General features: G+C 38.0%; 1 protein-coding gene across 6 annotated transcripts in view; it reads right to left on the bottom strand.

Moving 5' to 3' along the window:
* SLC4A4 (solute carrier family 4 member 4) overlaps positions 1–23,860 on the bottom strand; it is a 370,094-nt gene that overhangs the window by 192,654 nt on the left and 153,580 nt on the right. For 4 of the 6 annotated variants that reach the window (XM_069594319.1, XM_069594321.1, XM_069594317.1 and 1 more), the window contains exons 4-6: positions 21,811–21,946; positions 11,974–12,134; positions 1,520–1,699 (exon numbers count right to left, since the gene is read on the bottom strand). In XM_069594319.1, the coding sequence (XP_069450420.1) occupies positions 1,520–1,699; positions 11,974–12,134; positions 21,811–21,946 (477 nt within the window). The remainder of the gene's footprint in view (positions 1–1,519; positions 1,700–11,973; positions 12,135–21,810; positions 21,947–23,860) is intronic. The other 2 variants (XM_069594322.1, XM_069594318.1) reach the window with 1 other exon arrangement.

Genomic DNA, 23,860 nt, shown 5'->3' with positions numbered 1-23,860 from the left:
ATAAAATTTCATTTTATGTGAGACAGAGGTTAACAAATAAGATACTAAAAAATAGACTTGTACTTTAAATGCCATAATTTTTAAAGTATGATTTGTTCTTAAAATTATTTGTGACATCAGTCTCAACAAACTGTTTATCACATAACATTTCCAGCCATGAAACTATTCAAAATGCAATTTAAAAAATAAATAAAATGGGAGATGCAGAGAAATCAAAACATTTCCTGTCAGCAGCAATATTCCAGATGTGATAGAACCATCAAATTGTCATAGGAATGTTCTAGATTAGATTCTTCCTTTTGTGAATGCTCTTTAAAGAGTATTCTTATTTTAATTATTTATAACCTGTTGTGCTTCAAAAAGAGAAACACAGCAGCAATGACATAAATATAAAAGTTACTCAACAGAATTGAACTTTTCATCTGATTCTGCTTATTTACTAAACACTCATTTAAAAAAACAATGTGGAATGATTCAAAAATATAGCAAAGTTTGCTAATAGTAAGCTCTCTCCCAGAAAGCTATTAATTTTAATATTAAGTAAGAAAACTCAATTTCCAGAAATAGAGTGAACTGAGTTAGAATTCAGTTTACACACTTCACTTAGTCCATCTTTTCTATGACAACATGTTTTATATTATTCTGAAAGTGCAGCTGAGAACAGCAAATTAAAAGTTCCCTTCTCTACTCATTTTTCTTAACACCAAAAAGACTGGGGGTGGGATGGAAGAGGCCTAGTTTGACCAGTCCAGTGCTTAGCAGGTCTTTACACCTTAATTTTCCATACCTCATGAGAATAACTTCTCCCTTCTCAGCCTACACCCAATTATGAAATTCATTCAAAACAAAGACAATGATACAGAAGACAGACACTTTGCAAGAAATTCTGGTAAATGTAAAAGAGTATAAATAAAACATAGGGCCTTTCCTATTATTACATAATAGGTCTAATATCCTACCTGAATAACTATTCTCACATCTATCATGTAGCAAAAGAGCAGATTGGTTTTTTTAAGCAGTAAAAATAATATTGAACCTTATTTTGATGAATGACCATTTATAGGCTGGACACTATCTCATATATCAAGCAAACACTTCACAATGCGAGATTTCAGACTACCTATCAAAGCTTAGTCTGTCCTCCTAATTCTGACAAACTACCATGTCAAAAGCATATTCCTTGATGTACTCAATAATATACAGGCATGCTGATTCATTGGAAACATTCAGTTGTTTCATCACTGCATTATTACCAAACCCCCTCAGTCAATCAGAATCGAGGTATATGGAGCAACCATGGCATCTTGGCATTTGCAGCCTACAGTAATTGCTGAAATCTTTCCAACAAGACTGCCAATCTGCCCAGTTGGTTAAAACATGTCACTATGAAATGGTTGTGGCATATGAGTTGAGAAAAGAAGAAATAAAAAGAGGGATTTTTAAAAAAAGGTGACAAGAGGTGGAGTCCAGTGAGGAAGGCAGGTAAGAAAGAGCAGCAGCCAGGCGGCCCCTGCATTACCATTATCGGGGTTGGTAAACATCCTACTTGCACTGGAGACGGTCTTCCCAATGTCAGCCAGGGATCGAAGGTTGGATTTCTTGGTTTGATGCCGGTGCTTCCGGAGCAAAGTATAGGTCACCTTATCCTTAAGGTCAGGTTTCAATAGGCCTGTCTCAATCTGATGGTCAACAATCATCTCTGAAATAAAAACAAAGCAAAACCAAAATTCAGTCACAAGACCACAAAGTTAAATTTTTTTAACTCATTTTTTAGTAAGTTGTTTAACTAAATTTTTAAACTCTAATTTTATGGATGTTATCCTCAAATCAATATATTATTTTTCAATTTCCAAATTCCCACTTTCTGTGAAGGTAAAAATACAGGGTATAGTGCTACTGGCATTAAAGAGAGTTAGAAATATTCCACTATTAATTACATCTTTGGAGAGGAAGAACTGTCTTGTAAATTTTTTTCAATCCTGGTTGAGAGTGAATTCATATTAATCACATTCTTCTATGTAACACAATAAATTATGCTTTCCAATTGTTTAAAAGATTAGAAAATTTCATGTACTCTTTCATAGGAAGTGTGCCAGAAATATAAGTGATACGAAAAAATCTTGAAGAGACTATATAAAATTTAGCATCATGTCATTATTGATTTTCTTAATCTATTCTCCCAAATCCTTCCGTAAGTTCCTTATAATAAGACAAAGTTAAAAAAAAAAAAGATAATACCTTTGCCCACATCAGGTTATTTGAACACTAATTAATCCAGTGAAAGAAAGGTTAAAGTACAAAATTATACCTTAGTCTTTTCTAAGAAGGGAGGTTTATTCTTCCTGTTTAGATCCAAATAAAGCCTTTACCACATATTCTATTATTCATTTTAAAGTATAACCTGACCAGAATTTTCTAGAAAGTTTAATATCTTAGTTTTTCTACGAAAAAAAAAAAACACTAAAATTTCTACTAGCTTTAAACTACCTTCTCACACTGTTTACAAAAATAAACTCAAATGGGTTAAAGACGTAAATGTAACACCTCAAACCATAAAACTCACGGAAAAAACATAGGCAATATACTCTCTGACTTCAGTGTCAGTAATATTTTTTTTTAGATCTGTCTCCTCAGGCAAAGGCAACAAAAGCAAAAATAAACAAATGGAACTACATCAAAATAAAAAGCTTTTGCACAGTAAAAGAAACCATCAACAAAACAAAAAGACAACCTACTGAATGGGAAAAGATATTTGAAAATAATATATTTAATAGGGGTTAACATCTAAAGTACTAAAGAACTCACATATTTCAATATCAAAAAAAAATTCAAAAAGTTTAATTTTTAAGTGGGCAGAAGATCAGAATGGACGTTTTTCCAAGAAGACATATAGATGGCCAACAGACACCTGAAAAGGTGTTCAACATCACTAATCATCAGGGACATGCAAATCAAAACCACAAGGAGATATCACACCTATCAGAATGTTACCATCAAAAAGACAACAAATTAGCAAGTGTTAGTGAGGATGTGGCAAAAAGGGAACCCTTGGAGAAGGAAATGGCAATCCACTTCAGTGTTCTTGCCTGGAGAATCCCATGGACGGAGGAGCCTGGTAGGCTGCAGTCCATGGGGTCACGAAGAGTAGGACACAACTGAGCAACTTCACTCTCACTTTTCACTTTCATGCACTGGAGAAGGAAATGGCAACCCACTCCAGTGTTCTTGCCTGGAGAATCCCAGGGACGGGGGAGCCTGGTGGGCTGCCGTCTATGGGGTCGCACAGAGTCAGACACGACTGAAGTGACTTAGCAGCAGCAGTATACTGTTGGTGGGAATGTAAATTGGTGCAGCCACTACAGAAAATAGTATGGAGGTTCCTCAAAAGACTAAAAATAGGACAATCACACAGCCCAGCAATTCCATTTCTAGATTCTTGGACAAAGAAAACAAAACACTAATTCAAAACAATATATGCACCCCTATATTCACTGTAGCATTATTTACAATAGCCAAGGTATAAAAGCAACCTAAGTTTGCACTGACAGACGAATGGACAAAGAAAATGTGATATATAACTTTAATATATGTGTGTATATGTATATGTATATATATATGCTGCTGCTGCTGCTGCTGCTGCTAGGTCGCTTCAGTCGTGTCCGACTCTGTGCGACCCCATAGACAGCAGCCCACATATATATATATATATAATGAAGTATTACTTAGCCATAAAAAAGGACTGAAATCTTGCCTTTTGTAACTATATGGATGGATCTAAAGAGTATTACACTAGGTGAAATAAGTCAGACAGAAACACAAATACCAAATGATGTCATTTATGGAATCTACAAAATAAATTTCACTTGTGGAATCTACAAAACAAATGAACAAAAACAGAACCTGACCAAAAGACACAGAGAAAATAGTGGTTGCCAGAGTACGGGAGAGATGAAAGGGTGGGCGATGCAGATGAAAGGGATTAAGAGGTATAAAATTCATTCTGAAATAAATAAACCACATAATGTAATGATAGCACAGGGAATACCGTCAATAATAATATGCTAATAACTCTGTATGGTGACAGACAGTTACTAGACTTTTCATGGTTGTCAATTCATGAAGGTGAAGGAAGGAAGGTGAAGTCGCTCAGTTGTGTCCGACTCTTTGAGACCCCGACCCCGTGGACTCTTTGAGGCTCCTCCGTCCAGGGGATTCTCCAGGCAAGAATACTCGAGTGGGTTGCCATTTCCTTCTCCAGGGGATCTTCCCAACCCAGGGACTGAACCCAGGTCTCCTGCATTGGAGGCAGACGCTTTAACCTCTGAGCCACCAGGGAAGCCAATCTATAAAGTATATAAATGCCAATTCATAATGTTGTACACCTGAAACCAATACAATATTGTATGTCAACTATGCCTCAATAAAATATAATAAAATAATCTTAGAAAAATCTTTCCCCCAAATTTCTATTCACTCTTTTATTTTCCAGAATGGTTCTAACTAGAAAGGATGAATGTGCTTCATAGAAATTGCTCCATGAGTGTGTCTGCTTGAAGGACATGTTTTACTCTATCAGAAAACAAGAAGTCCTCTTTCCCACAAATCAACATGTCAGCAGTAGGACATAAATGTAGCCTGGTGGCATCCCCCTGTAATGTCACACCACAGGTTGATACTCCTTTGTCCAAAACGGGGCACAGGAGAAACTACCACAGAATCTGTATGAAATAGGCAATGGTGGAACAACACCTCATGTCTGTGGTTAGGAGCTGGGTCCCCAGCAGAGAACCAGAACAACGGGTCCCGGGCCCACCTTTTGCAGACACATGGCTGCATCGAGCACACGTCAATTACTTTCCTCTTGCACAAACTTCTCGGTATACAAAAGTGGAGGAGAGAACAAAAGCTCTTCTTCTCCAAAAGTCTAACAAGAAAATTAATGGGTACTGATAGGACAACAGCATCTTCCAAACACGGACATCTCTTTTTGCAAAGAGAAGTTACAGATGTTCAAGGGGCTTTGTTTGAGCATGACTGTACCTCTCACGAGTCCTCTTTTTAACAAGCACTCATAGAACTGGTCTCACTGTGAAAGCTGACAGTTCACACAGTGCACAGTCAACTTCCTGGGATCCAAGGAGAGGCTGAATCCAGGCTTTCCATCACATGCCTTACACAGATGCTGTCAATGTCACATATCACTGGACCACTTTGTAGACAGCCTGGGAAAGGCAGGAAGCGTTTCTACCATAGGAATGTTTTGGCTTGAGAGTGATAGCTCTGAGTATTTTTAACTACACAACCCTTACTCAGTAAAACTCTCAGAACAGATCCTGTAATTATAATTAACCCTCTGTTCCATATTAAAATAATTAAGTGCTACTGAACACAAACCTCTCTCCTTTCCCTTGAAGTCTCAAAGTGGAAAGTCCATTTTACAGAAGAACCATAAAAATAAACATACAGCCCTGGCATATCTACTGCCAGCATATCAAACTCCTACTCTAATTTCAGGGTTGTGGATTAAAGTGTTTCTTATCTACCCTTTCTTGGCATGGCCTCCCTCTATTCTTGCCTTCCCCTGTAATCTCAAACTAATCCATATATAATGCACAGCCAGCCCTCTGTTACTAATTTCTGGAAATCACCAGTTAGAACACATTAAAACATCTGTGTAGCTTATGCCCTTTATTAAGTTTCCATAAAAATGGCCCACATTACAGGGGTCTCTTAAGCATAAACTACAAAACCTTTCAAGGAAAGTGGAGGCAGTTAACATTTTACAGCTACACTGAAATTAAGCCTTCAAAATTCGAAATCCCACCAACACTACCAATAGAGAGAGAAAGCGCCTGCTCAAAATGCTCCCAGAGGTGAAAGGAAATTCAAAAAAGCATCAAGTTCAAACTCTTAAACAGATGAAAGAAAGCGCAAGAGAGGAGACACTCACAGACACAGCTTTAATAGGGCAATGCCCCACCCCCCTGACTCCAAATTAAACCAAGTTTTCTGATTCACAGTTTAGATCTTTTTCCATATCACACAATACTTCTCCATATTTTAAAAGGAAACACTAGACCAAACGGGGAAAAAAAATGAAGAGAAAGATGGTCATTCTCCCCCCAAAAAAGATTAAGGGTAATATTCTTTTAAAAAACACGCAAAAGCCCAAGAAATATACAGTTTCAAGACTAACCGAACTCAGATTTATACAAATGTAACCCATTTTATGTTAATCTATCCAGTTGGCAAAATTTAAAAGACCAGTCTCCAGCGATGTGAATGTCTTATGTAATAGACAGTGTCAATGATGACAGTAGCAACCAGGACAAGCTTTCTCGAAGGCTACTTGGGCAATACAAAACAAAACCCTTTACAATGTTCAAACCCTTAGAATATTTCACCATTAGAAACCCATAATCAAGAAATAAGCAATTTCACAAAAGAATAACAAAAATGTTCATTTCTTGTCTTTATGATAAACACTTGACGGCAACTTAAAAGCCCAATTATAGATTAATAACTATTTTGCAGCAGCCATTAAAATGATGTTTATATTTATGTTTAATAACATGGAAATATTCCTACTATGTTTTTCAGTAAGGAAGGGCAGATTAGAGGGTTATGGTATGATTCCAGCTCTAAAATAAATTTCATATGTGTAAACAGAGATGTACCCAAAAACTGTTGAGAAAAATATCTCTAAGATAAGATTAATGGTATTTTGATTTTCATGTGCTACATTTTTTCTGCATTACTAAAAATGAACATATTTTACTTTTGTGATGAAAAATAAATATATTATCATTTTGAAAATATAAAAGGTGTTAAAAGCAAGAAATAACATGATTAATATATCTGCCAACATGCACAGCTCAGGAATGCCTTTAAATATAAAAATTAGAGCTCCAAAAATAGAACTACATTTTCCTAATCATTTCCCATCATAATACCTGAAATGGCTTATAAATTTTTTTTAACTTAGGAGGGGAGGAAAATTCCCATGTACTTGGCTTCATATGTCAATGACATTCTTTAAGTGTAAAATAATAATATGATTGCAATAATGAAGCTATCAAAATAACCTATACAATGACATTATCCCTTAAATAAGACAAATTTTCTATTAGTGTTTAGAAGGGGATCTTCAGGAAGAAAAACTAGGTCCTGGGAAGAATCAGAATGAGGCTGAATTTTGTACACAAGTGTGAGAAGTGACACAGCTTCAGGCACAGCTTGTGGCCTCATATGGTGGTGACTTTGCACTTAAAAAGGGAGGGTGCCCCTTGGAGGTGACTGAGAAGAAGTAGCAGGTAGGCTGCAAAAAAGGATTAAAATCATGCTATTGTTTGTTTCATATAATCACACTTGCCATGATTTCTTTCTCTTCTCTTTTGTGGAAATAAAAGTGGGGTGAAGAGGAGATGTATCTTAAGACATAGCTGCACATAATTCTCAACTCTGAATAACAGCACCATTCAGGAGACAATAACGGACTGCATCCTCTGTTAGAAAAAGATTTTTTAATAATCAAATAATGGCAGTAACTCAAGGTACCTCACCAATTTTTATCACTCGATATCATGGCAGTTTTTTTTTTCTTTCATGTTGTTTAATCTGCTGTAAAGCTTTGATTCTGTCAGAAGACTTTTAAGTATTTCTTTCAGTCACTGACACTCTCTCAAACAGGCTTTTTTCTCTACTCCTCCAAATCTGGTCCATTTTTGTTCTTTCTTTATTTTCCTTGTAAAGTACGTTATTTGCCTCTGAATTGTTTTTCTGTGTTATCAGCTCCAGAATGACAGCGCTGTCTCTCTCCCACTTGCCTCAGGAGTGGTACAGCAGGCATAATACTACGTGACGACACTTCAAAGCGACCTAGTGGTGTCCAATTTTAAAACTGAATAACTGTATTAAAGCAAACATGTGGAGGTCAGAGAAAAAAAGCCACAACTGATAAACAAAAAGTAATGGAAAATGAAAGTGAGAATGTAAACTGCTTGATGAACTTTTCTTGGTGGTGATTTAGTGGCTAAGTCATGTCCAACTCTTAGACCCATGGACTATAGCCTGCCAGGCTCCTCTGTCCATGATGTTTCCTAGGCAAGAACACTGGAGTGGTTTGCCATTTCCCTCTTCAGGGTATCTTCCCAATTCAAGGATCAAACCCGGGGTCTCTTGCACTGTAGGCAAATTCTTTACTGACTATGCTACCTAAAGGTAGTAGATACCAGAAACTCTCTCTTTGGCTATTGGTTAATGAGGCTCCAATATCATGTGGGACTTGGTCTTCTACCACATGGAAAGGGTCAGCAAATTACTGAAGACCAGAAACTCTGTAAGACAGCTTTTTTCAGGTTCTGAAGATCTCGAAGACAGTTTAATAAAAAAGCTCAAGTATATAACTCAATTTTAACATTCATCACCCTTGTTGATCATCTTCAGGCAGAGCAAAGAAGCTATGAGGTTGTTTCTAGCTCTATCCACTATACCTTTCAGAATCTTTCCTCCTGTTCGTGAAGTCTCTGAGCATCTCTTGACCTGACTCAGTCTATACTCAGGTCTTGCTAGGTAAACTTTATCCTGGAATAGTCATGGAAGTAAGAACAATTACATCTGAGATTCTCATTCAATTCTATCAAAAACCCTGAGAGGTCTACCTTTATCCACCTCCATGGATGATATACAGAGACTGATGAAGAGTTAAGTAATGAGCCTTGTCCATGGTTATACATGCTACAAAAGGTAGACCCTAATTAACCACTCCTCAACTTTAAATCCAACATTCTCTCTACGACATCACTCTGCCTATCATGGAATGAATACATACCTCTGCCAGAGAGTAGGTATATTTTAATAGAGAACAAACCCTGGGTTCAGTGAAATGAATCTCCAAATAGTGGAATTACAGGAAGTAACCATGGTCTAAGGTAGGACTTTTTTATTCAACACAGAAAACCTCAATGACCCTTAAACCACAACATATATTCTCCCCCTATGGATCTTGCCGATCCATTGCCCAGTCACAAGTTTAATCCCATTTGGCTCTGCCTTTAGGCATTTCTAAATTCAGACATCTTTGCTCTACATTAGTTCTTAAAGCCTGAAAATACAGAAATTGTGATTCTCACTCAAAAATTGGATTGGTTTTCATTAACCATGATACATTTTTAGATAACAATCTCACTTGCAGCTTTTAACAAATGCAAATAAGTCAGTGAAACAAATAGCCTAGAAAACCATTCCTTTCCTTTGCTTCTCTCTGTCTTTGCAGATCTTCCCTGGATACAATAAACCAACATCTCTTCTCACATATCAAAGGTCCGTTTTCAGGCTCACCTGCTTTGTCAACTATGAAAAATTCTGTAGAAAGCAGTATTTCCTACATTATCTTCTCACTACTTATTTATGTGGACATGGATTTGTAACATATTCCATTTACAAAGTGGTAGATTTGCAAACCTAATTCCAGGGCCCAGAATAGTGTCTGGTACATGGTAGAAGGCCATGTACCACTGCTGAATAAATGCATAAACCAACCTCAGATATGCAGATGACACCACCCTTATGGCAGAAAGTGAAGAGGAACTAAAAAACCTCTTGATGAAAGTGAAAGAGGAGAGTGAAAAAGTTGGCCTAAAGCTCAACATTCAGAAAACGAAGATCATGGCATCTGGTCCTATCACTTCATGGCAAATAGATGGGGAAACAGTGGAAACAGTGTCAGACTTTATTTTAGGGGGCTCCAAAATCACTGCAGATGGTGATTGCAGCCATGAAATTAAAAGACGCTTACTCCTTGGAAGAAAAGTTATGGCCAACCTAGATAGCATATTCAAAAGCAGAGACATTACTTTGCCAGCAGAGGTCTGTTTAGTCAAGGCTATGGTTTTTCCAGTGGTCATGTATGGATGTGAGAGTTGGACTGTGAAGAAAGCTGAGCGCTGAAGAATTGATGCTTTTGAACTGTGGTATTGGAGAAGACTCTTGAAAGTCCCTTGGACTGCAAGGAGATCCAACCAGTCCATTCTAAAGGAGATCAGCCTTGGGTGTCCTTTGGAAGGAGTGATGCTAAAGCTGAAACTCCAGTACTTTGGCTACCTCATGTGAAGAGTTGACTCACTGGAAAAGACTCTGATGCTGGGAGGGATTGGGGGCAGGAGGAGAAGGGGATGACAGAGGATGAGATGGCTGGATGGCATCACCGACTCAACCGGTGTGAGTTTGAGTGAACTCCGGGAGACGGTGATGGACAGGAAGGCCTGGCGTGCTTCAATTCATGGGGTTGCAAAGAGTCGGACACGACTGGGCGACCAAGCTGAACTGAACTGAATTCATTCTATTCACCTATTCAATGCATTCTATGCATCTTCACATTAGACTTCCTCTCTTCTCCACTTGCACCATAAGCAAGTGTAGAGCTTCCTTGTAAATCTAACAAGCCCTCTTAAGAGGACATAGATATGTATAGATCAGCAAGATATATACCCAATTTGAGAACCAATCTTCTTGTCTAATACAAATGCTATAGACTTCCCACTGTCTATAAAGACACAGATGCCCACAGCAAGCCTTTGACTTCTGATATTAAAAGAAATTTTGAGATTACACAAGAATTTTACACTGGTCAGGGGGGCCATGATCCACATCCTCTTCCCACAGTCCCAGAGTAAGCACACTGCAGGCCCTTTAAAAAAGTGCAGTCATCCCTACAGGAGGAGAGGTCACCGACCTATGGAATTTTTTTGGAATAACAAGCACCTCTGCTTAAGGAAAACATGGTCTTGAGCACATCAATCTGAACAATAAGACAGCTTAGGCCAGGTTCTTGCTAGAAAATGAAAACAGTTATTACTCTCTGGAATGCAGCAATGTGTGTACAAGGTGTTCGACATGATACAGTACTCAACACCACACAATACTAAGCACAAAGATGCCAAAGTTGCCATGCACCATGAGGCCAGTGCCTTGCCGGAGGTTCTACAAATGATCCTCAACAGCAACAAAACCCAACTCATTCACTAATCAATAAGGTTCCATGGGCTTCTTGCCCCACCCAATTTTCCCTACATACAGCTAAAGAAGCTTGACTGTCACCTACAAAATCAACCCAACTGAGGGACTAGACATAGCCTAGCTTCCTTTTTACAGAGGATTTAAACCCTATCTTACAGATAACAAAACTGAGGCCCAGAGAAGCTCAACACAATATCTAAGATCAAGAAGTTCTAGAAATCTAGTGTGCAGACTTCCAGTCCACTATAGCAAAGGCTATGGGGGGAGAGTTCTATTTAAAAACCTCAATCTATGCTAATATCTGAAGGAATGCCAATCTGTCCAAGCAAACATGGTACCAATTATAATTTTAAAAATAACATAAAAGTGAAAAGCATAAGAGAGAGGACTTAGAAATAAAACTGGAAATATGCCAAAATATTAACAACAGCTATGCTCAGATAGAAGTACAATGGACGATTTCTTTTTAATTTTGTTCTCAGTATTTGTCTGTACTTTCCAAATTTTCTGCAATAAACCTTAAGAGAAAGACGAACTTCCCTGGTGGTCCAGTGGTTAAGAATCTGCCTTCCAGTGCAGGGGATGCAAGTTGGATTCTTGTTTGGGGAACTAAGATCCTACATGTCACAGGGCAACTAAGCCCACTTGCTACAACTACTAAACCCAGGCATTTCAACAAAAAGCCCGCATTCTGCAACTAGAGAGAGGCCTGTGCACCTCGATGGAAGATCCCATGTGCTTCAGTGAAGATCACAAGTACTACAACTAAGACCTGATGCAGCCAAAAATAAATAGGCAAATATTTTTAGAATAATAATAAAAATTAAAAGGAGAGAGAGATTAAATGCTATAGAATATTCAGCTCTGCTTATACTAGAAGTCATCTGCATTGAGAAAGATTCATGGAGAGGCAGATAGAGCAGAAAAAATCCTAAGAACTCAAGACAACATACTTACCCACCAACTGCGGGAGAGAAGAAGCTTCCCTGTCTAGCATGATGGATCCTTTCTCCATACACGTCCTCAGCTCAAATAAACTGTGAAGGGACAAGGTGGCCACGTGGGGTTTGCTCCATCTCTCTCCACCCTGTTCCACTTTTTCTTCAAACTTAATCCACCTAGAAACATGAGAGTCAAGTGAAGAGCAATTAAAAGTGTTCTCATCACCTCTGGAAATAGCAACACCAACCTCTCCAGTTCCACCCCCACCAGCACTTTCAAAATGTCTCCTTTTGCGGAGTCTTAAAAGCTTATTCTATCATTAACTGAATTATCTTTATAAATATACCAAACAGATTCACCAGACTGCTCCTCTCCCTGATGTTAGAGAGAAAGAAAACAAACCAATGCATCCTTGGTTTTATATCTATCTACATGTAACCATGAAATCTTTAAGAATGATTACTGAACCAATTTTTTAAAATAATGTAGGAAAAATATGCATTTCAAATTCTGCATGTGGGTGGAGCCTACAGTGTGTAAAAATAATCACTATTGTGAGAATTCTGTTGTAACTTCACAAGGCAAGTTTATACAAGGTAAAATAATCAGTAATGAATCAATATTTATTGTAAATATTTAAAAATATGGTGTGCAAAATGGTTAGACAAATATAAAATTCCCCTTTCATGCTTAAAGAGGGCCAGCATGTGTTTCTGTATCTTATATTAATAACTCTCTCTAGGTTGACACAAGTTCTCTTCTCATCAAGATGCTAATAGAAGCTTTTACCCCTCGAGCTTGGCTCCACATGTGTTTAAAAATATACAAGCTCAGTAAACAATGCATCTAATCTGATAATAACAGATCTCTTATTATCCCTAGTAATGGAACAAATAACCCTATTTTATAGTTTCTTCTTTCTAAGATTCATAGACATTTTGATAACTTAACAATATATAGGAATGCAAAAAGTTAAAGGAAGTGAGAGCAAAACACATTTGACACTCTTCATATCCCACATATTATATATATTGACTCTTCCTACACTGGTAAAGGAAAACAAGAAAACATCATGATTTTGCTATATATCATGACCAGAGAAAATTTTGCTTTCTATCACTTCAAATCTCTGAAAGATATTGGACAAGATAAAAAGGGGATTAAAAATTCTTTTCCTACACTCTGCACCAAAAGTTTAATGATTGAAAAATGTTTTCCTAGGAAAAGCTAAACACTCATCCAACTCACTGAAGATGAGAACAAAGGGCAGAGATCAGAGGGAGCTCTACATAAGGTATTATTTATAGACTGCTCACCACTCCCAAGGGGAATAAAAGAACATATTATTAGAATCATGAGTGAAAATAGATCAACAGATCAGCCACAATGTCAAGGAAAATTCAGATTTCTAATCAAGCCCAACACTCATGTGATTCATGAGTATATTAGCTATATTCTAAATTCCCTCTTTCCTCTCCCATTCAGGAACTTCTCACACTTCAATGACAACCTTATCCCGAACCTCACCCTCCACCCTAAGACCCTCCTCCTTCCTCCTGTATCCCCCAAAGTATAAGGAGTGGAGGTTTTCACATGTTTTCCCTCACATTAAAAAACCAACACCAAAAAGTTCTAAAACTTCAGAACTGGACCTTGTTTATTCTACAAAAGTAGCTTTGAAACATTCTGAAAGAAAGACCTTTAATATTCTTGTGTGTGTGTGTGTGTGTGTGTTGTGCATGTGTAAGTGTGTGTTAATTAGCAGTTCTTCACCTTTGTTGGTATTAGAACCACAGAATTAAATGGAAATGAGAGAAAAATGACAACTTCACATCACATTCTTATAGAAGTCTATGGATTTGCCCAGAGGATAAAAGGTAATTGGGTTATTTTGAAAGTAATCATTTTACAGAGTATATTACATTGGCTAACTTCAGGCATATTACCTTTTCAGACTTACAGAATCTCTAACATGTTGACTGGTGACCAGTATGTGAATCATATTTACATTTGATGTTATAATTTATCGCTCAAGATGAGACTCTAGAAGATTCCACTGTATATGAAACCTAGTCGAAATTGCATATAATTATGTTATCCAAAAAGATGGTAGTAGTGGTCTTGCTTTTATTTCTAAGAGTATTCTTATTATGTGAGGGATAGAATCTTTGGTCACAGAATTTAAGTCCAAGATGAATAATAAGGGCCAGCTAGAAAGTCAGTAAATGGGAGTGCTCTGTATATTCAGCCTTTACTTCCCTCTCATCTCTCCTGAATGACGACCACTTGCTCTTCTATCAGTTGCCATAAGTCCTTATAGCCAAATGCATTTTGTAAAAGAAAACTAAGCCTCACTTATGTACAGTATATGACAAGAGCTCTTTCTGCCATGATCTTCAATTGTCCAAACAATATAAGTTTGACAAAACCTTCTTTTTTAAAAAAGGAGTAAAACCATTGCATTCTTTTGTGACCAATTACTCTCCATAATTCATCTTAAATATGATTTTGAACGTGTTTCAAAAGCATATTTAGAAATAATCCCAACTAGCTTGGATTTAGAAAATAGTATTATTCAACCTCCTGAATTATACCAGTAAGATTTGGTCAATGTTTAACCATAATGAAATGGGAATGTAAAGTCTCAAAACTAGCCATTTCCTTAAAATCTATAAAAGACAGGTATTGTCTCAAAGTTCAGTTTAAGTATCTATTTCAGTTTGACTTCAGTAAATATTATACGTTGTGATGATATCATATCATAGTATAGCAAATAGCACAAGGTAATTCTGGGATAATGACTATTAAATTCCTTTAAAATACATTGTTTGAGGGACTTTCCTGGTGGTCCAGTGGTTAAGAATCTGCCTTGCCATGCAGGGAACACAGGTTTAATCCCTGGTCTGGGAACTAAGATCCCATATATTGAGGGGCAACTAAACCCACATACCACAACTACTAAGCACAACCAGAGAGTCTGTGTGCCACAGTGAAAGATCCCGTGTACCACAACTAGCACCCAATGCAGCCAACTAATGAATGGATGAATTTTTTAAAATACACTGCTTGAATTGTTCAAGGAACTGTACTTCAAACATGTAGGCATAAAGTAATGGTTTGCCCATAAACAAACTACAGGTAGTTTCATTCCAGAAACTATATATGCTATGTCTATCTTCCTCACATATCAAGGACAAATTTGAGAAAAAACTGAAAATGACTCAGTTCAAATCAGAACCCATTAAAGAAAAGGCTAAGGCAAAGGTACCGAAGTTCAGCCTATTCATGTGTCAACGAATTTGTAAAGGTGCTTTAGAACCATGTAATTACAGTTCTAAAGACCAGACATTTTTACTGTAAAATGTACTAAAAGCTACTATCTACCCTTCATAATAACTATGAATAACCATATATTTGCAATAAGTTCCCTACTTATCCTTTTGTCTTAGTTACTTGACATGTTACAGAAAAATTAATTTCAGAAGTTGGCTTTTTAAATGCTGGCAATCACAATGCTGTTATAACCTTGAAGAAAGAGTTTATTAGGTGAAGTTTATTTTTTCCAAGGTCTTAGAAGAATAATGATAAAGTACACTGCAGTTTAACACACTTTGAGTGACTGCCAACCAAACAGTATTTCACTAGTTTGTTGAAGAAATAGAAGGCCCACGGGAAACACTGAATATTTCGCAACTTTCCAATCGTGTGATTAAATATAATTAAGAAAAGAGAAGACCTCTAACTTAAAAACATGCCAGTTTTACAGTGGAAAATAGACATGACCTTTGCCCTAGAATATAATCCAACTATATAAAGCTATTAAAACAATAATAAATTTCTTGTTAACTAATAAATGCCTCATTGTACATAAGAGATGCCAATGCTAGTGTGTATCTGGGATAAAAGATGTTTTTAAGGAGAATTCTTAAATTTCTAGATCAACTGTGAAAGTTATTGCAAAACAGTGTAGTAACCACATATAATTACATAGATGATTAAATTCCTTTTTCTTACAGAAAAAAAAACCTGGTCTCAAATGGAATTTTCCAGAGTAACACAGTGGAGAAGAGATAGTGGATTCAGTGTAGATTTGGGTCCCTCTGCAAAACCCTAGGGTACGGGCATGTGGCTATGTTTGATGGCCAGGCCCTGAAGTCAGGTTCTCCAAAGGGAGGCAGGGTCACTCGGCCAAGCAGGAACTGTTCCTCCATGTCACCCACTAAAACTGAAACATCAGTACCCTTTTCCTTTGTTGGCTTGTTGGGTTTATTGAAACTTGTGATGTCTTTCTTTTTTACGCAGGTTTGGCAGTAGAATTTGCATCTCACTGGGGAAGTGATCTTTAACACAGATTCTTATAACAGTGATGAATCCCAACATGGTCCCTCTGAATATTCACTGAGGGAAAACTGAAAGCCAAAAACCATGTTGGCAAACATCCCTGACTCACAGAAATAAAGAGTTTGGAGTCATGGAGGGTTGTGACAGCCTTTCTAGCTGGCTTAAGGCCATCACCAAAACTGGATCATGACTTATTCTTTTACCAGTTTGCTTCATGAATCAATTAGCTGATGTCTAGTCACCTAGAAGGAAAGCTATGACAAACCTAGGCAGCATATTAAAAAGTGGAGACATCACTTTGCTGACAACAGTTCATAGAAGCTATAGTTTTTCCAGTAGTAATGTATGGATGTAAGAGTCGGATCATAAAGAAGACTGAGCGCCGAAGAATTGATGGTTTCAAATTGTGGTGTTGGAGAAGACTCTTGAGAGTCCCTTGGACTGCAAGGAGATCAAACCAGTCAATTCTAAAGGAAATCAGTCCTGAATATTCATTGGAAGGACTGTTGCTCAAGCATCAATACGTTGGCCACCTGATGTGAAAAGCCAACTCATTGGAAAAGACCCTGATGCTGGGAAAGATAGAAAGCAAAAGGAGAAGGGGGCAGTAGAGGATGAGACGGTTAGATAGCATCCCCCACTCAATGGACATGAATTTGAGTGAACTTCAGGAGACGGTGAAGGACGGAGAAGCTGGTGTGCTGCAATCCACCGGGTTGCGAAGAGTTGGACATAACTTAGGAACTGAACAACAACAGTCACCTAGAAATTCTTAATGAGAAGCACAGGATCATTCACTAGTACCAAATGTTCCATTAGAACTACTGCTACATCACTGAAAGTCAATATTAAAGTTTTGGTTTTTTGACTTTTTGCCATACCATGCACACTCAGGGAATTTTAGTTCTCTGACCAGGGTTCTCTAAACCTGCGCCTCCTGCAGTTGAAGCATGGAGTCTAAACTCCTGGACCACCAGGGAAGTCTCTGAATGTCAGTATTCTAATGACCTAACACTAAGGATACTCTTTTGAAAAATAATATTCTCTGTATTGCACTGATTATATATATTTCTCAGGTCTGATCATTCTACCTTTGGAAAAGCTAGTGAAAATTCAAAGTTCTTACTTTCAGGAAAGAAAAAATCAGGGAAAAGATGTGGGAAAAAAGAGGGTGGTAGGGTTGGCTATACTTCAAACGTCATATAAATAAAGACTTCCCTTGTTTATGGTTTTACATGACTACTGTGCTTTGTGAGACTTAAATGGGGATATTTTTCCTACCAGTGAAAGCATTTTCCTTATTTTTTAAGACACAGAGCTAACCTGAACTTCCTGAAGTAGGACTAAAACTGCAGTAATGTTGAGACTCCATGTAGGATATTCTTGGTCAACTGAAATCATTTGTCAACTGAAAAAAGTGTAAGACATTAAAAGGGTAAATACTAAAGAGGGTGTTATTGTGTTCTATGGGGTGTGGACTCACAGCAGAAACTACACAGAGCTGGAGAGATCGGGCAGGTTAGCTCTCTATGGAATAAAATAGTCCTTTTGATTGGAGTTTTCACAAAAAGCAAAGAATTCTGTTTAACATTAGCCAAAACAAAAAAAGCATGCTGCATTTTCATATGTAAAATGAGTCCCTTTTAAGTCTTAAACTTTTATTAGTCTGGTAGGTTTTGGAGCTTTCCATGGGCAAGAAAATCCCTATCGTGCCTGGAAACTGGACATCATAAATGGCAGTCATAAATTACTATCAAAATATTCAGAAGCAGAGTCATGTTGCAGGAAGTAAAACCCACCGACAATCTGAATCACTTCTGGAGACACAACCATCTCCACGCTTCCCAACAGAATTTGGGTGGAGCAGTAAGCTAAGAATCAAGGCTCTATTTTTCTATTCATTCATTCTATAAACAAGCAGTTTTCAGCAGTGGGCTGTGTCACAGATAGTTGAAAACACTAGGAATATAGTGGTGACCAAAACAACCCCAAATTCTTGCCCTCATGGAGCTTTACTTTTATTGGAGAGAGATAATAACAAGATATGTTAACATGCCAAACGTTGATAAGTACTAAAGACAAACAGAATAAAGGATGAGGGATAGGAAAGTTTGGGGAAAGTTGCTTGTTTCCAATGAGGAGGTCATGGTTGAATAGAGACCTGAAGGAGGTGAGGAAATGGGCCACAGAGATAACAGTGGGAACGCAGGGAGAGCATTTCAGACAAAGGGAAGCTCAAGCGCAAAGGCCCTGACACAGGAGAGCATGACCAAGCCCGTGAGGCTAGAGCAGAGCTAACCAGGAGGAGAGAAGTAGGAGACGAGGTCAAGAGATCACAGTGTAGAGTTCACGAGGGAAGTAAGGGCAGGTTCAGGGAGATGGACTAATTACAAAGCATCTGCAGTCATCTAGATGAAAAAGAATGGTGGGTTGGACCAGGGTTGTGGCAGCAGTGAATGCAAGATAATGGTGAGACTCTGAATATCTGAATAACGTTGAGGGTAAATTAGATAGGCTTTGCCAGTGGATCAAGTAAGGGATGTAGAGAAAAGACAGGTGTCAAAAAGACTCCAATCTTTCTGGCTTGAGCAACTAGAAAAATGGAGTTGTTCACTGTGGTGGGGAACCTTGTAGGAAGAGCACCTCTGACGTGGGAAGATCAGAAGCTCAGTTTCTGACATTTTACTTTGAGATGCCTGCATGCATGCTAAGTCACTTCGGTTGTGCCTGACTCTATGTGACCCTACGGAATATAGCCCACCAGGCTCCTCTGTCTCTGGGGATTCTCCAGGCAAGAATACTGGAGTAGGTTGCCATGCCCTCCTCCAGGGGCTCTTCCCAATCCTGGGATCTATCCCAATCCTGGGATCGGCATAAGAAAGTGGTTCTTACATCTTCTGCCTTGGTAGGCAGGTTCTTTACCACTAGCACCTCCTGGGAAGTCCTTTGAGATGCCAACTACCCACCCAAATATTTGTTTTCAATCAAACAAGGCAAGAAGTCTGGACTAGAGAACTATATGCAGATGGCATCAGTGTATTGATGAATTAGTTTGAAACATCAAACAAAGGTCCTCTTCCGGGCTTTGTCAGTGGTGTGCTGGCTACCTTGGGCTGGGTACCTGGGTACACTGAGCTGTACATCAGTCAGAAAGAAATGGACTATCACAGACCTCTAACTTTGATCACATAATAATTCTAAGAAATTATTATATTTAGAACAGTAGACTCTAAGGCAATCAGTTCTCAACTAATCATAATCTCTCCCTTCAGGGGAATGAGTACAATGAGGTAAACAAAATGAAAAAAAGAATATCACATATATGATTAATTAATTAATAGTAACTGTGGCAAGTCCTATATAGGAGAAGTTTTAGAAGGTAGACTATTGTCAGTATGCTTCTTTCCGGACAGTTTCCTCCGTGACACGGTGTACACCCGCCACACTTTTTCTCCAGCAGTACAGTCTCTCAGGAACCCATGACATCACCAAAAAGACACATATGTTGTTCCCAAGGAAATAACCACCTTTTAAAGACGGTAAAGTATTCATGACCATCTTAACCTTTAAGAATCTTAAATGAAAATACTGTGTCCATCTCATTCAATTTTGAACTACTGATACAATGAGCTGTGATCCCTTCACATTTCTGGGACCAGAGGTCACATAAAATAAAGTACAGTCTGCATTTGGCTGAAATTAAAAACAGAATGCTGTACCTGAATTCTACTCTATATAGGTACTCGCACAGAATTTTAAGATGAAAGTTAAGAATCAATGGAACTCTTCTAGTTGCAGCTGATGACACCAATATACAAAGAGGGATGGAATTTTAGAGCTATAAAATGCAATGATATTAGAAACAATGCAACCCAATATGACTCTCATTTGACAACATAAAAAACACAAGCTCAGGAAAACTACATGATTATATGACCTGCTAGTTAGCAGCAAAGTCAAAACTAAACCAAAATCTCCCCGACACTTAATTAATGCTGCACCAGTATAATTCTCACTCTGATTTTTCTGTTAGAAAGAAGAAAAAGAAATAATGAAATAGAGATACTGGTACAAGTTTTCAGTTTGACAGACTTCTTCGGGAGAATGTTTTATCAACTAAAAGCATAATTTATGAAAAACTTTTAATATCCAGGTGATTGGTGCGAAGAGGGGAAAAAGAGACAACGACCAGAAAGAGGCCCCCAAGAGAGCAAAGAAGGAAGAGCTTCAAGAGGGAGCATTTGAGATGCAGGGGCAGAAATGAGTTATTGCTCACTTCTGTATTCCCAGTACCTAAAACAGTGCCCAAACACGTACTGTAGATTCAAAACGTTATGGCTAAATTTAATTGATTTGAAATAAATTACGGCCTATAAAAGGCATGTTGTTTGGGCTTCCCTGGTGGCTCAGATGGTAAAGAATCTGTCTGCAATGTAGGAGACCCAGGTTAGAGTCATTAAAAACATACAGGCTGAATTTAATTGATGTGAATTAAATTACAGCCTATAAAAGGGATATGTCCATATTATTTTGTTGGTGAAAGTCAAATACATTGAACCTCCATACAGTGATGACAACAGACCAATAACTGCCACTATATCAACATCTTTGTATTAAATGATTTTCGTATGTCATAGACGATTTAATGTGGTGTATATAACTAAATCTACATGTAGAAAGAAAGAAAAGCTCTGTTGCGAGATTAATGAAACTTTAGATATTTGTGCAGTGCTTAACAATTTATATAGCATTTCCACATATATACATGTATGTATGTAAACATCCATGACACAATGATATATCTAATATAACATGATATATATTTATAAATAAACTATATAATATAAATACAATATAGTTTAACATATTTATTTATATATTGTATATCTTAAGTTGCATATATATATATATACATATATATACTATATGTATATTTATATATGATGATGAATGTTATGAGCTGGCAGGTGACAAGGGTCTGAAATTAAACTCGGGTCCCTACTACTCCCAATCCAACTGAACCTTCTACTTGTTTTCACTCTATTTTTAAAAGATGACAAGTTTTCACTTGGAATAATGGCAAGTTTGTGGATAATGGTCATTGTCTTTGCCACCTCCCCCTAACAGGGAATGGGTAACAAGTAAGACATGGTACCACAAGATACCTTGGCATGTGGAGACCATGGGTATATCTCTCCAGACCATCATTTTAGGTGCCTGACTTTCCCTCTTAAAAATATTTTATTGTTAAATACCTATAAATGGCGATTTACTTCTAATATCTTATAAAGGTTAAAATGAAGACCAATGACCCCAGCAGTGAAACAAAGGGTGTCCTGCATCCATGTCAATGTCAAAGAGAAGAAAAAGAATCATTTTAATCTTTAACCAGCCAACCTCAGGCTCATCGGTCATTCAAAGTGCTCAGGTTAGAGAAAGGGGCTCACAGACGAGGATCTTGCCCCATCCTTGTTTCCCTGGCTCAGTCCTGCACACTCAGTCATGCCTCACCTCGCTGTCTCCTTCCACTCCATCTCTTGCCCATCCACGGCCAGCAGCTCATCCAGTTCCGTGAAGAGCTGAGGGGGTGCTGGGCTGTCATCTTCCTCGCCCAAGATGAATCGGATGCGTTCTGCTGCAGGAGAGACTGCAGAATTGAAAATACTGCGGTTAAACATCGGCTGGACAACCCTGAGCAAAGTGTAGCTCCGAGGTCTTCCTCTGTCCCCAGAGGTGGTGGGCTTCCCTTCCACATTTTCAGTGGACATCTTCCTCACTGAGCCTCCCTCACCCCCAACCTAAAGACAAAAGGAATCCAAGGCCTTCTCTACTCCTTTGGTTCTGAACCGTGTCTCAGTTCTCCACCACGCTCCAGGACAGAGCTCCAATTCCACGTCCCGACTGACGGAGAACCTTTAGCCCTCAGATGAGCTGAGGTCCAACCACGTGAGCTTCTCTCTTTCTCTACTGATGACCCATCCAAAAGTCTGAGACAGAACCAGCTGGAGCCAATCATTTTCTCTACAGCAGTGGGAGGGGGCAAGACAGCACCCCAATCCTAAGTTTCCCCCAGGCCCCCGCCTCCCAGCCACCCTCCCTGTGCCCAATGCCCAAAGCCCATGCATGCCCTTGCAGGCTCCTTACTGCCCGTAACTGCCTAACTGCAAAGTTGATGAAGGAATATTTAACAAGACGGAGCCTCTTCTTTACATAATGGCAGTACCCAAAAATGTTTAGTCACACTTCAGTGCACTTGAAAAACAAGCCCAAGTAAAATATTGTACACCAGAAGGGGAAAAAACCTTCCAACTTGCTTGAGCACATAATTGAATGCCCTACTAGCTCCTTCTGACCCCATCTCCTAAAAGTCATGTAATGAAAAATTAACTAGAATCTCCTCCTAGATGTGGGCTGTTTTCTCTTTCTTTAAAATAAAAGGGGAAAAAAAGGAAAGCTTTTGGAAACTGACAGTTGTAAGATAAAGCCCATGGATACTCCTTATAATCCCCAAAGAATGGTATATACATGTGACTGTGGTCCAAGTACACAGATTTATTCATCTGTAGAGCTCTGTAGTAATATATGCTCTCAACCTAATAAAACAAAAATAATTCCTACCATCTGAAAACTGCTATAATACTAGGCAGAATAAAATTCCATAGGTCAAAATACACTTACTACAAACTCATGAAAAATATTCAACCTACCTAGTAATCAAAACTAATTATTAAAATAAAATACATGTTTTGCCTATAAAAATGGCAAAAACTTCAAAGAATGACACTCTCAATGTGGGCAAGGGTTTAGGACATATGCACCAGCATCTTTCAATTTACATCACTGGTAGGAGTCCAAACAGAAACATCTTTCTGAAGGGAAATTTGAAAAAAAATATGGAAATGTTTTCAAAGTATATCTATCCTGTGAGCCAGCAATTCTACCCCTAGAAAGATGTTCATTTCAAATAAATAACAGTTGCTATCGCAACATCTTATCTACAGAGCTGACCACTATAGCGTATTTTGTAATTGAGAAAACTAGAAAAAGCCTAAATGTCCAAAAAGGAGGATTGGTTAAACAGACCATTGGTTAAGACCATTCAATCAAATACTATGTCATCATAAAACATAAAGATGAGATTATTGTTTTTTGACATGCATATCATATAATATTAATTGAAAAAATAAAACTACAAAATCACATGCATAAAGCAACCCACTTTGCCAAAGAAAAAATACACACGTATCCGTAAGATAGTCTGGAAACGAGGGAGCCCTCATTTTGCATGGTTCTAATGAGTGTGAATTTCAGCTACTACAGTTGAGTTAAATAACCCCAGTAGCCCAGCACCACAGCTTAAGTTTCAGTTGTGTGGTATATTAACTATGCGTAATTGCATAAAATACAAAGTTCACTGCCAGCTCTTCAGTCCATCAGCTACCATGTAAATAACATACGTGCATCATGATCATGACCAATCATAGCGCCCCTTTCAAAGTCTGCCAGTGACTGGTCACTACGCATTTGTTATCCAGTTCATGCACAGACAGCAAAGTGCATA

The sequence above is a fragment of the Ovis canadensis genome, chromosome 6 (genome assembly GCF_042477335.2).
Source record: "Ovis canadensis isolate MfBH-ARS-UI-01 breed Bighorn chromosome 6, ARS-UI_OviCan_v2, whole genome shotgun sequence".
Taxonomy (NCBI): Eukaryota; Metazoa; Chordata; class Mammalia; order Artiodactyla; family Bovidae; genus Ovis; species Ovis canadensis.
This window is presented reverse-complemented; position numbering and strand designations above follow the sequence as displayed.